The sequence below is a fragment of the Larus michahellis genome, chromosome 3, assembly GCF_964199755.1.
Source record: "Larus michahellis chromosome 3, bLarMic1.1, whole genome shotgun sequence".
NCBI classification, from domain to species: domain Eukaryota; kingdom Metazoa; phylum Chordata; class Aves; order Charadriiformes; family Laridae; genus Larus; species Larus michahellis.
In genome coordinates, this window is record NC_133898.1 from 123,517,696 (window position 1) to 123,532,629 (window position 14,934).

General features: G+C 39.0%; 1 protein-coding gene across 2 annotated transcripts in view; it reads right to left on the reverse strand.

The window, feature by feature from the left end:
- Positions 1-210: 210 nt before the first annotated feature.
- Positions 211-14,934, reverse strand: part of ATAD2B (ATPase family AAA domain containing 2B) — a 79,458-nt gene continuing 64,734 nt past the window's right edge. For both annotated transcript variants that reach the window (XM_074581958.1, XM_074581959.1), the window contains 4 exons: positions 5,110-5,805; positions 3,358-3,485; positions 2,069-2,197; positions 211-696 (listed from right to left, as the gene is read on the reverse strand). In XM_074581958.1, the coding sequence (XP_074438059.1) occupies positions 655-696; positions 2,069-2,197; positions 3,358-3,485; positions 5,110-5,805 (995 nt within the window). In that variant the 3' untranslated portion in view covers positions 211-654. The remainder of the gene's footprint in view (positions 697-2,068; positions 2,198-3,357; positions 3,486-5,109; positions 5,806-14,934) is intronic.

The window sequence follows — 14,934 nt, forward strand, 5'->3', positions numbered from 1 at the left end:
TGGAGATCTTCATTCTGAAGACAGCTTTCTAACATTGCCATTTGCTAGAATCCAAACCAAATGATTAGCCTTATCTTTCTCAATTGACTAAAAGGCACATTAAAGGCAGTTCTAGAGAGCCTCATCTTCTAATTACTGTACATCCAGTTACTCAAGATTCCTACCACAATGCATCATTGCCTTCTTTAGAACAGGTTGTGTTTTTTTTTTGTCCGTTACCCCAGAGAAGAGAAAAATTGGAAAAAAAAAATTAAAAAAAGTTTGCCTGTTTAAAAATATTCAACTCAGATCTGCTCTTTCCAGTTCTCTTGTATGTGTTGGTCTCCACTTTGCCTGAAGTTTCCCCAAAGATAATGCATGTAGAGTGAACAAGAGCAGAAACCAGAACAGTTTCTGTAGCACCAAAAATCTCCAAGCTGTGGCATTGTATTCTTTATTTATATCAGATACAACTATATGAAGTTCCGTTTGGTTCTTGTAGGCTGGTTGGTTTCAGGTACCTGAGACGATAGCACCAAATTCAACAGAACAAAAAAGAGAGAGCACTTAAGACCAAGGCTCTGCACATACTTGGTGCAAATGGAAACTGAATGGCTCAGAGGACTGCTCTCCCATGAGCAGTTTGAGAGGATAAACCCACCCATCTTGACGAGTTCACAGGAATGTTTCAAACACATGAACTGTTCTTTCCATCTCCTGCAAGAGACATCAATTATACATAAACACACAGAGACAAAAAATAAAGTTACAATACATAATCGTATTTACTGGCCTATTTTTTTTTTTTAAATCTGAACAAATAAATAATAGGAAAGTAAAAATGTCTGTTTATTAGCTGCTATCTCCTAGCAAAATATGGTAAAAGAGGAAACTAATTAACCAAGTATTAATGCAGAAAAGAGCTCCACTCTGACGGTCTACGGGAAAATCCAAGTGTAGTAGGGTCACATATAATTAACGTACTCCATATGTATTAAGAAAGCATCGCAATGGCACATGGCACGAATTCAAGTCTTACTGCACACTTATGCTATTGGTGACCCAGCTGCAAAACATATCTGCACAGTTTGGAAAATCAAAGTAAAGATCAGTTTCTACATACTCCTGATGGATAAATGTCTTTTTAATCTACCTAACATTTGGCACAGACTTTCAACATATTTTTAAGTGAAGATGGCAGAGGAATAGCGTGGAAATGGTTTCAAAAGCATTTCGCAAGAACTCTACGATATCTCCTGTTAAGTCTTTTCCAGGTTTTGTTGTAAAACATTAACGGAGAAAAACATTTAGTGTTCAGTTATCCAACTGGAAACTAGCAATTGTCCTTTTTCCAGCAGTGTTGGTTATCAGCTGAATAAGCAAGTTGATCCAAAGCCCTCTACGGCTACAGCAATGATGCTGGAGGGAATGAGTGTCAAATCAGCTTACACCAATGGTGAAATGACCAACTTATTGTGTTTGCAGACAGAAGGCCTTTGACAGCAAACTCTTTCAGAGGCAAAGGATGGCAGCAAAGCAGACAACTGGCTCGCATCTTGCTGGATTGGACTTTCCCAAGGGTATACTTACCCATCTAGAGAAAGTTTGCAAACTCTTAAGGTCTTCTATGAAAGCCACAATCAGCAAACTGCATGGAGCAGAAACACGTAAATGTTTTTGGCCTAGTTACGCAAATGCAAGCAGGGGCAACCGCAGCCAAGCTGTCTCAGTCTGCCCATGAAGTAGCCACTATGTCCACTGTTATTCAGGCCACAAATGTGGAAACTGCTTCTACTCCATTTTTAATCTGCTAGCATGTGCTTCTGCATCCTGCTGTATCCTCTCCTCTTCTTCCTCCATTCTTTTAGGTTAAATTCTTAATCCTTTTCCGAGGAAAGTATTATTAGAAAGAACCTCTGTTTTTTAAGTCATTAACACACTAAACTTTTTTCTGCTTATAGATACCTTCCTCCAGGTCTATTCAAAGCTTTTACCATCTAGTACAACAACAAACTGATAGATTAACTTAGTTCTTGAAGAAAGAGTCTCACAAAATTCAGATAAAGAATAAAAGGAACTGTAACATCACCTCTATAAGTTGTGATTTGTCATAGTCTCTACGATGTCTGTAGATGCACTGACTGAGGAGTGAATACAATCTCTCAAGTTGGTCAACAGTCAGGTTGTCACTTTTCTTAACCACCAAATCAAGCAGTTTCTGTTGGAACAACGAGAGGTAAAAGTTTAGAGGGTTTTTATAATCACTCTTTTCGATTTTTTTTTAAGGAGAAATCAGAAACACAATCTCCTTCTGAAGCCCTATTTTGGAGAGACACATACAAATAAAATGGACCATCCCTGGCTATCAGTAAGGCCCCTGCTCCCATATAGATCCAAAAGGACCCAATGTCTCAATTTCCACACATTTATCCTCTGGTCTTAGATCTTATACTCAGCATAGCTACGGCAGCGTTTGTTCTGTTTGAACGATACTTCATCCTGTTTCACCTTAGTCAATAATCGTGACAAAGCATACCATAAAAACTGCCTAAATAGCTAAAGCAGACATTTTGAAAAACTTGCATTGGCATGAAATTTTAAGTACCAAATGGAAACACATTTGGAATTCCACAAATCTTGGAAAACTGTACTATAAAATAAGGGGGGGGGGGGGGGCGGCAACACATGTAAAACATTCTCTTCATAAAGAAAAGGTGAAAGTGTGTATTTTCTGTAGCAGCAGATACTAAATTTTAAGATTTTTTTTCCTCTCATAACACTTTTATTGTTTCCAAAGAGATTATCATCTGTACTACACAGCAAGTGGGATCTAAATTTCATAGTAGGTCAAGCTAGTTTTTCTACAACACAAGACAGCAAATTTTATTGTAACTTTGCTTTAAAAGAGACAAAACTGAAAGAAAATTAACTAGCAGGGGTTCAGACAATGACGCCGAAACATCAACACAAATTCCAATTTGTTTGCCAATCCACTAACAGTTCTTTCCACCAAGTATATGTACACGGGAAGGGAAAAGACGATGTTAACTCCTAATTACTAGGCACCCAGCAGTTCCTCAGTAACCAGCATGTCCAATTAACACATAAGAGTACCTGCAAAAACTGCAATTAAAATAGTGGACTGCTGTGCCATTACTGGATTTCTAAAGTTAGTAATGGTGGGACAGTTTTATTCAGTAGTTTTATTATTAACTTTTCATCCAAAACCCACTGATCGACAAATCATCTTCAAAAGTTACTGCTGCCATAATATTGGTTTGCAGTCAGAAATAAAGGAAATGTTACTTCGTAACAGGAAGGAAGCATTTTTCATGGACAGTTTCATTAATAGATCAACTTGTTTTTCAGTTCCATTACCTTTAGTCTGTCATGGTCAACGACTACAGAAGGTAAGGGGTCCAATGGTTCCTCTGGGACCTGCTCCAAACTTGTGGGCTTTGACTGCTCCGTAGCAACTTTTCGAGTTTTCTTGCTTTTGAATATACCTGTAATTTGAAAAACAATTATCAGCACCGTCAGTCTCTCAAAATGAACAGCTTGTTTCTTTCACTTCGGTTTGATTTTGCGTGGTTGGTTTGTTGGGTTTTTTTGAACCAAACAAGCGGGATTGTAGCAGCGCGCGTTATTCACCACCTTTGGGAAATTCTGAATGTTTACAGCTGCACAAAACCACAGTTCAGAAAACACACATGAAACTGGTTATCTTGAAAACTGAAGTGCAAAGTCCCAACAGAAAACTGAATGTCACTGAAAGAGTTCTTCCATTGTATCATTTCTACTTAGCAACGTCAAATTATACAGCTTCTAAGTGAAGTTCAGATATTAAGTTAATGCTCAAAATCTTTCTGCCTAAGTGAATCAAATCCTCATTTTTCTCTCCAAAGCATCTCATGTCTTCATCACCACGGTGATTCTAACATCTGCTCTGCTCCTAAAACTTCATGCTTTTGTGACACATTTCTGTTTTCTTCCACCTCTGTATTAAAGCTGCTGGCCAATCCTCTTCTCTCCCTACACTCATTCCCTGTTTTTCTCCTCCTCAACTATTTAAAATGTTTTTTGTTTTTGTTTTTCTGAGGACCCCTTGTTATTACAACCGTCCCCAATGTACACAAAATTCAACTACGAAATTTAGAAATGTGGAGACTCTTAACACAGACCATACTCTTCTTTTGATATTCTTAGGACCTTTCTTCTACTATTCTCCTTACACTTAGAGAAAATACGTTTGCACAAACACAGCCAACATGTACATAGTGATATTCTCGTAATCCAGATATCTCATTAAAGCTCATTTACTTTGTAAATCTCAGCACTAACTTCTGAAGTAAAGATTTCATTCTTGTAGCTAATTTTGAAACACTAATTAAAAAGGCAATCATGCATGAGGCTTTTATTTCTCTTCCCTGAGGAAACTATGTCTCTTGTCTTCAAAGGACGTGGCCCCTTCTTTTATGCACCACCAGGATTTCCCTTCTCCTTGTCTTATCTTTTTGGGGCACTGTTGCTGTGTTGACTGTAACTCCAAAGCCAGATACCTTCTCCATTAGATAAACAACAGTTTATCTGGCTTTTGCTCGGAGTTAAACTGCTTTAACTTTTGCTATGAGCAAATGTTTTTAAAGGAATACATTCTGGATTTCTAGGGTCTTTCATCCAATGACAATGATATTTTATCACAAATCTCTAACAAAATAAGACAATAAGATAGATAGATCAAAATACAGAGCAGATAGAACATACAGACCAAAACATATAAATTTATCTGCATTGATAGTATTTTTTAAATCTTTAATTATTGTTTAAATGTTATCTCAGTATTTACAATATTTCCAATACAGCCTACAAAAGTAAACAGATTATTTTAAGTATGGAGATACACTTACTTGCCTAAGATAACATTACAGCAAGTCACAGATGGACTTCTAATTTATCTATGTGGAATTAAATGTTGTAGGCATACTAAAAGTTTCAAATAAATATACAGCAGTTCATAAGATACTATTATATAATAATAATTGCAACATAAGATATGACAATTAAAAATAGACACATATTAACTTGGACACGAAGAAAAGGACAGAAACACTGAAATCAAGGTACACCTACCTTCTTTATCTGCTTCAGCATCTTTAGTTTCAATGTCTGTGCTCTGTAGTGTTTTTTCATTATTGCTGCAATGTGGTAACTCAGCTTTCACTAGATCAGCTCCTTGACTTTCACTGGAAGCTTCTGTTTTCTCTTTTGGCTGATCTTCAGATGAAGATTTTTGCTTGTTACTAGACCCATCCCTGTTGTCACAGGGTGAAACAGCATCAACGGATTCCATTTTACCATTATGACATGCTGGAACAGGTATACCCTCTGAGCTGTGTACAGATGTCTCTCCATTCACACACTCCCCTTTTGATGTAGAGTCCTTCCTTAATTCCTTTTCAGCACTCAGGGTAACGCTGTCGGCGATTAACAGAGATTCATTTGAGCTCTCTTCTTCGGTGGATGCAAAATTGTTTTCCTTTCCTGATGTCCCATTGTTAAGCCTCTGCTCTGCATCTATATCCATAATATCGCAAGAGGATTCATCGTTTGTCATAGAGAGATCTCCTGTTTCCTCTCCATTCTCCTCAATGCAGTCAGCGCTGATCTCTAGCTCTCCATTTTCCAGCAATTTACTGTCCTCTCCATGATTTTCATCATCAGCAAACTTGGCATCATCTTCATCTTTCTTTAAATTATTGACTTTTCTCTTCTTAATAATGCCTTTGCCCCATTGCGAGCGCCGTCTTGATTTTCTCCTTATTCGAACTGAATCGTAATGAAAAAAAAAAAAAAAAAAAAAAGAAACTTTTAGATGCACGGGTAGCCCTCAGTAAACAGACTAGGAGATAAGAATATGCTGGAGTGTGTGAGGCAATCAAACGTGTTCACATTTCAAGGAAAAATGCAAGCTGTCTGTTGATTTCAATGTGAGCAAATTACAGACACAAAGGACTTTCAGAAGTATAGGGAGTGAACACTCAGTCGTGTACACAATTCCTTCTCTAAACTATGAAAACAAAGAAGACTTGCTAGCCTCTCCTACTTACTGTATTTTTATATATACCTGTTTGTAGGTAAAACACTAAAAGAAAACAGCTGAGCAATGACGTAGAACTCAGACAGTCATTCTCACTTGGGTAATGCAGACTCTGAAGACAGTTATTCTCATTTTCCCTTTTTAGAGCCTCAGCAATTTGACACTGCCATACAACGAAGCAAATGGAAGTACAATCCATAGATTCATAGAATAATTATAGAATAATTCAGGTTGGAAGGGGCATTAGGAAGTCTCTAGTCCAACCTACCACTCAAAACAGCATCAGCTATGAGGGCAGACCAGGTTGTTCGGGGCTTTATCCAGCCATGGATTGAAAACCTCCATAGATGTGGACTATAAGACCTTCATGGGCATCCCGTACCAATGCATAATGGTCGTAACAATGAAAAGGCTTTTTGCCCTATATCCAGACAGCACCTCTCATTTAAATTTACGTCCATTGTCAATTCAAATACATCTGCACTGTTTTCAATCAGCTAAAGCTCCTCAGTTTTCCATTAATTCCCACCTCTGTACTGAAGTTCACTGCATTGACAACATGTGGTTTTAAAAAAATCAGAATCTTTTATTTTAGATCCGGACCATTTTAGCAACCCTGGCTACAGCAAGACCTCACAAACATCAGCATTCGCGCGATGAGTCTGTAACCAGAAAGGGAATCATAGCTCCTCAGACTGGCCTCATCACCAATACCTTCCCCTCATATTACGCAACTCAACTGGAAGCAACACGGGCATGGGATCCTTTTTTCCTTACTATACATACATTTGCAATATGATCAAGCAAATACATAAGGAAGACCATTCAAACCTAATAATGTTGTCAACATCGTTTTCAAGAGCACTAATATGACACAGCTCAGAAGACTAAGGAAAGATTAGGAAAAATGGAAACTTCTACATTCGAATTCAAGTAATAATGCAGACTGCTCACTTTTTTGCAAAATTGCTGAAGTTGCAGCCAAGTGCTAATAATTGAAAATCACAACCAACAGAGATTAACAAATTTTCCTCCATTTTGAAATGAACTCCTGTGTTGAGCACGTCCATAATGTTCTTGGTATTTCTAGGCTGCTTTGATTTATGGGATATCAAGTTCCAGATCTGTCTCTGCCAACTCACGCTGAGTGACAAAGATCGCTGTTTATTAAGTTGCTTTGAAGATACAGGCACTATGCAGGTACAAGTGTTGAGAATTAAATCAGAGAAGCTCAGAGAAGCACAATTGTACTTCAGAATTTCCTCCCCATGAGCGGCGTATGTAAGCAGGTAGTTTAACCACAACGTTACGAATAAATCATAACCTTTTAGTTTTCAAACCTATCTAAAGATACAGTCACATTGGAATAAAAATACAGTCTCACCTGGAGTATGTATTCATTGTTACAAATAATCCTTACTGAGAACTGTGAGATTTGAGGGGAAAATCCCCTTTCTCCAGCTATTTTGTAGATTTGACAGCAGTTTCCACAGTTTCACTGTTTTCTTGATGGCAAACTACAACCTGCCCAGATAACTTTTCAAGAGCTCATGTAATCTTTCCCTTGTGCAAGAGATTTTCATTAACAACAGAAGCAGCAAATCTGAAGCTAAACAGGGAAATATAAACTTACAAACAAAAAATTGCCCTATTAGGCAATGGGTTTAGCCTCAGGTCAACTCCAAAGGTGGGTAAGTCAAAGACAGGAGGGGAGTAGAACTCTTTTAAAGGAAATTTAATATGTCCTAAACTGTATAAATTAACGAGAAAGTTGAAAATTTTAAAGATACACTGATTCTGGCTTTTTAGGTTGACTTTGCTCTAGGAGTCAGATACAATATCAAATATATTTGACATTTATTGTATCAATGAATTATACTTTCCATATGCCCATTTTACTAGTGCATCCATTTTGACCACCCTGCAAAACCCTACCTGGGATGAGAACCCATTATTTGCCTAAACACACGGGTACATTCCTAAAATCCCTAATTGTGGGAGAAATTGCGTTAAAGTAAAATGAAATTAATCCTACATTACACATCTAGTTACATTTCAAGCCTTCCCAAATGCCGGTCAGGGAGTCCAGCTAAACTCTCACTCTCATGCAGTAGTATTCGAACATAAGTTGTGCAGGTTGGGTTTTACTGCTGTTTAATTAGGACAAAGGAACCACAAAAGTGCTACAGATGTCCTCCCAGGAATTCTGAGGTTTACACGGCATCAAAACCAGTAAATGCAGGAAATTTTTCAGCCAGCTCAAAGTATGCAAACAAAGCAGAGCTTTGGCTGAAACACTGCTATTGTTATAAAACTGATGTTATGTCACGATATTATAAAAAACCGATACCTCCAACCAACCACTGAGACTTAGGAATGAAGAACAGCATTTCATCACCAGATACTGCAGAATATGCTCTCCTAGTATTTTACAGGATTTGTGCTGACAAAAGCAATAACCTAGCTACTTTTGGTTTTCACCCACATTTAGTCAATAGAATTCAGTCAATGCTAAAGTTTTCCCATGCCAGACTCTCACTTCTTGCTTTAAGGCAGTACCATCATCACATAAACCACCCAGACCTGTAAACAACAAGTGATCAACGCTTCAAAAATCCTGATTCTTTTTGTCCATATACTTCTAAGAATCAACTTTTTTCTCCTGTCATTCAGATAAAAGCCTTCCTGCTTTCACCCCCTTCCAGCCCAGCCACTGAAGCTTTGCCTCCTCAGATTTTCATAAACCCAACTAAATCTCTCGTTAGAATTTATTTAACACAAAACTGCCCGCCACATTTTCATTACCTCAGTGAGTTTCTTAGTCCCCTACCCAATACATCTTTATTCACCTGTTTTCACCTTCTTGATCACATAGAAAGTTGACTTCTAGTCCTCACATTTGAACTGCCCCTTCAAAACACCACCTTTTTGTTCTCAACCAGGCTGCACTGCCCCGTGCAAAGCAATGTCTTTTGGGACAGGAGAACAACATTTTTGTTCCAGATCCTTAGCATCCATAATACCGTTACACAGATTTTTCTTTTATACAGACAGCCAAGCCTCTAGGAAGAGCGAAAAGCTGAACAAGGAAGACAACATTTAAAAACAAAAACCGCCACCAGTCTGTCTTTCTGTCCTGCCCACTTCCCCCAGTAAAGCTACGGGAGTGGTACAAGCAGGAGTATTTAATGGGGCAAGGAACCATGCGACCAAATGTAGAAGTCCACACCAGATTTCATCATCTAGATCGATTCTCTTTGTATTTACTGGAAAGAAAAAGGCGCAGTAACACAGACCTAAGAAGCTGTCATATGAGGCAGGAAAAAGTAAAATTTATCTTTGAATCCTGCAAGACAGTTGAATATGATTCAAAGTAAGAAGGAGCTACCACAAGGTAAAAATGATGCAAAACTAAAGGGCTAATGGGGAGGAACTAATGGGTTAATGGATTGCCGCTAAAAAATAAATTTAACCTGGAGTCCGCTCTCCTCTACCTTAATGTTGATATTTTATAAGACTGGAAAGTAGTGAGAGTAGAATCCCACGCTTTCTTTTATAGTCAGTATGATTCGTGACGCATTGAAGTTTTCAGTAACAGAACGGGATAGCTATTTACAGAAGAAAAACTTCTGAGTTAACTTTGTAAAAAAAGAAAAAAAACAATACCCCAAAACCCAGAGTATATACAATTGCAAGTTAATGCATTAACACCTTTTCAATTATTCCTTTTAAAACTACTCATCTGAAATCTACCCATTGATACCCAGACTTTTGGCAGTATTTGTGCCAGAGGCAGTAGAAATACTATTGTCAGAGGAACCCTCCTCTATAGAACTGAGTTTCTATAACTCAAACTATTATAATACCAATTATTCACACATGAATACATTCACTTGCCTTCTGAATTGCTGAACTCTTCTCTCTATAATCTTCACATAACCTCTACAGATTTGCCAAGGGGATCCTCACTTCAGTTCTAGCTTCTTTCTGGTTTGCTTTTTTTTGTAAATCGTTATTCAGAATTTGTAATGACTATAAATACCTGTTTGATCATGAGTCCCACAAAACTTTTCACTTAAGTTCATATGAAGTTGGTATCAAAAACAACCATTCCCCACTCTTTTTTTCCCCCTAAGCACCACAGTATATGCAGACAGCATTTTTAAAAAGTGCAGTGTAATACAATGTAATTACTCACTCAATAAAAATTTACCCTACATTTCGTCACGCAGTAAGTGGGGTTTCTCAATTTTGATATTCCTGTGTTGAGACACTTTAAGAGTCTGCTGAAAGATCCCTGAACTTAAGGCAGACAGCATTTCTCGCAGAGGTGGCCTCCCACGATTAAAAAAGAAACTCTGTACTTACTTTGGAAGGACTCATCCTCTAGGCGAAAGGTCAGTAAAATGAAACCTGTAGTGGACTTTCGGAAATTCTCACCCACTGGCAGGTTCTGCCTTAAGATTCTCAAGTCAGATACCTCAAGTAACGACAACATCTTCTGGTGGAATAAACACCCTTATCTAGCGGTGCACACCAACCCTGTCCAGAGCAGGGTGCAGTTCTTGGATATTAAAGAACAGTGACGGTCAAAAACCCCAAAACAATACAAACAAAAAAAAAAAATCTAAATCCTTCCCACATTGCTGAAGTATTCCTCTGAGATCTAGAGGTAACTGTCACCCTTCTCTTTAGTATGGTCTCAGGAAAACAGATCTAAAAAAAACCAAAAAGGTACGGAAGCATCAAAGCTGAGGTATACACTGCTGCCATCCCCCAAATCCAGTAGTACAGTGACAGAACTGCAGACTATATAGAAATAAAGTTAACCGTTGGAAAAGGAAGCAGATATAATTAGAAGATTCAAAGATTGTCAGTCATTAACAAGCAAGTCTGCTTGCCTTAACGTGGAGGAATTCTAATGAGAAGATGCCGCAGTCAGAGCAGGCATGTTTCTCTTGGAATTCCTGTAGTTTGACTACTACAGAACACTGAGCGCAGCACAGTACCAGTGGAGGCTAACAAGTTCACTTTATGCTGCAGAAAAGTCCATCAGAGAACGTGAATCCTCTTGTCATTAAACGATAAAACTCACATCCATCAAACAGTAGATTCTCTGTTGTTACCTTTATTTCATGAAGAATTCCCGGGGATTAAAATCCACTGGAGATTCTCATGGCAAGCAAGATCACCATGGATCTCGATTTTGTGTCTGCAGTATCATCAAGAACCACTTGAAGCAATGCACGTGTTTCAAGTTTTTCTTCCATGATCAAAACCCTAAACTTCTTTCTGATGTCTTGTGCGTAAAGTAACTCAAAGCCTTGAGAAAGCACTTATTACCAGCAATTTACACCTTCTTATGCAGCATCCAGGATATCTATCTATCTGTCACAGTAATTTAGCTGCTTCCAGTAGCTCCACGTTCCTTACCAAGGGGCACTGAATAGTCCACTTGAAAGTCTCTGGGGTTTTTAGTCACAAAGTCCCAAACTGCAGTCAGAGATAAGCAGCAAGAAAGAACAGAGCGCAGTTCCACAATGGCTTAAAAAGCAAAATGAGGTGCCAGCTTCCACTCACAGACAAAGCCATTTCTCGCTCCAAAGCCAGCTATAGCATTTCCACTACCTCATTTGTGCCGGCACTACTGTTCCTGCAGTAAAACAGATAAGGGAACTAAATCCATCTGAAACATTTTTTTTTCCTGGGTTAGTTTTCAACATCTTCAGTTCCCCAACTGAGCTTTCCAACTCATGAATGATGGTGCTGGCCCAGGGGAGATGGGGGAAATATGCAGCCAGTGAAAAGGCAAGACAGCACCTTTAGTTGTAACCTGCAGTTTGACCAGCTTCAAGTGAACTAACCCCTAAGAGACATGTCATTTTCTTCACCTAGACGGAAGGTTTACCTAGATGGGAGGCACTCAAGGTACAGACCTGACAAATACATTTTAAAAATTGTATGCAACACGCTAACATATTTATGACCATCAGCAGCATATATAACAGTTTATGTTATGTCAGCAAATACTTGATGAACCTCACTTCTACTCAACAAGGAGTCGTCAAGTTCCGTAAGAGGAAATGAAACATGCTTCCAAAAAAAAAAATAAATAAAAATCTTGGCTGCAGTATCACAGAATCATAGAATGGTGGGGTTGGAAGGGACCTCTGGAGATCATCTAGTCCAACCCCCTGCCAGAGCAGGGTCACCCAGAGCAGGTGGCACAGGAACGCGTCCAGGCGGGTTTGGAATGTCTCCAGAGAGGGAGACTCCACCACCTCTCTGGGCAGCCTGTGCCAGGGCTCTGCCACCCTCAAAGTAAAGAGTTCCTCCTCATGTTGAGATGGAATTTCCTGTGTTTCAGTTTGTATCCCAGTTTTCTGACCCTTGTCAACCGCTTTCCCCTGACAACTCAAGCTTTTCCCAGTGTTTCTCACAAAACACTTTCTGCTGCTGGAGAGGGTGCAGCAGAGAGCTACCAAGATGATGAGGGGACTGGAACACCTCTCTTATGAAGAAACGCTGAGGGATTTGGGTCTCTTCAGTCTGGAAAAAAGACAACTGAGGGGGGACCTTATCAACACTTATCAATACTTAAAGGGTGGGTGTCAGGAGGATGGGGCCAGGCTCTTTTCAGTGGTGCCCGGGGACAGGACAAGAGGTAATGGGCACAAACTTGAGCATAGGAAGTTCCACCTAAACATGAAGAGGAACTTCTTTCCTTTGAGAGTGGCAGAGCCCTGGCACAGGCTGCCCAGAGAGGTGGTGGAGTCTCCAACTCTGGAGACATTCCAAACCCACCTGGACGCGTTCCTGTGCCACCTGCTCTGGGTGACCCTGCTCTGGCAGGGGGTTGGACGAGATGATCTCCAGAGGTGCCTTCCAACCCTATGATTCTATGAAAACTCTCCCAGTAGCTTCTGTTCCTCCCCACCCCTGCTGAACAGGACACAAGATACCCAACATCTGAGGGGTGCACGCCATGCCTGGCCAGTACAATGTTTTAAACGATCAGCTAACAAGGCCAAGCAGAAAAGATAACTACCATTTTCAATCTATACCCTTTTCCTTCAGTAGATGTGTTGATTTATGATTTATCCAGCTACCAATTTTCACAAAACCTGCAGGAATCTAATCTTCCAGCCCTCAACTCCTGTCAAATCTGTCTGAACCTGGCTAAATGATTCAGAAGTCATTAGGGGAGCAGAGATGGACAGAGAGCACAGGTATTATTTTCTTGGGAAACTAAGCTAAAAATATAATTTACATGAAACCAGAGTAATTATGTTAGTGAAGTACATGACAAGACAGTTGTATAAGAAAATTAAAGAGAAAAATGAAGTCAAAAGGGAAGAGACAATCAGATTAATATCACCCGTGGAGATCAGTTTTAGGCTTTCCATCTCTATAGATCTGCTCATTTTCCCTCTGCTGAGTAGCTTTAGACAATAGCAACTGTTACAGCTATTTACATTTTTGGTATGTTCAACTGGCTCTGAAGGCCTCCTGAATGACACCTTCCCTGATGCAAGAAAGCCATGAACAAAACGCAAGGTTCTCCTGCAGCTTCACCAGCAGAGAAGAGGCTCCTACTCTAATTAAAATTATATTCAACAGAGTTTACAGCATTCATTTCTATCACATATCTGAAAGGCCCGTGGCTGCTGGTTGGCTTCTGTGCCAAGGAGGCAAAATTAAAAAAACAACAAAGAAAACCAAAGTTAAGAAACCAGTAATAATCACAAGAAGATCAACAGATGTTTGCGGACAGAAACTTTACACCAAGTCTTTAAACAATTTAAAGCAAACATTGTCACAGTTTTCAAAAGGGAGGAAGGAGTAAGTAAGATATATCTAAAAGGTCTGAAAATTGTTTTTTGTTACACCACTTGTGCGTACCACTTTAAGGGGAAAAAAAATTATTTTAGAAGAAATCATTAAAAAACTTTTTAGAAAAAGTCTCTCTTTTTACCATGTTTATAAGAAAGGTGGCAATAATGCTTTCAGGAAAAGCTCCTCCTTAAGAGAGGCTGAACAATCTTGCATTACTGAGTTAGAAAGGAGATGAATAACAAGAGAATACAAAAAAGTCACTGATATGGTAAATTGTAGGGCTCTCTTTGCCCTCTGTCAGAGAAAAAAAGACATTCGATTAATTCAAGAGGCAGATATTTAATAGTGATGAAAGAAAATTTCTTTACCACTAGATACCAGAGTCCAAAAGTCTGATGGGATCTCAAAAAAGAAGAGGCAGTCGGGATGTATTAGAACACCCACAAATTCACTAAATGGCTTTTTAAATTAGAAAAATTACAAAGCCTGTGAGTTTTGAAAGAACTGTTAACCAACTCAGAATCAGCTAAGATGGTATTTCCTTCAAAATCAGGCACAAAAAAAAAAATTTTTACTTCTCAAATGTTTGCAACTTCCTTTTAAAGCATCCACTTGAAGCCAGCATCAGATACAAGAGATCAAAATACCCTCATCCAGAATGCTAATTCCTACACTGTCCGGAACAAAACAGTAAAGAAATAAAAAGAGACAGTTGTCTCGGCTCTGATGTCCTCAAATGCCAACGGTGTCTCAAATTCCAGAAAATCATTTTTAATGGTGTTTGTCAAGTTACAGTACTGGCCTCTATCTCAAGCAAGAATTAATCTAAGTCAAATCCCTCTTCTAGAGAGCAGGAGGAGAAAAGAAAACGGTGGCAAGTGTAGGATTTGTGACAAAACATCAGCAGCTACTGGGATTTTAATGTTAGCATCTAGATGACTGTTAATATGCCGGTACCCAAATACTGAATCCCAATTCAGAACTAGTCCAAAAGGCAGAAAGTCGTTAAAATAACAAAAGCC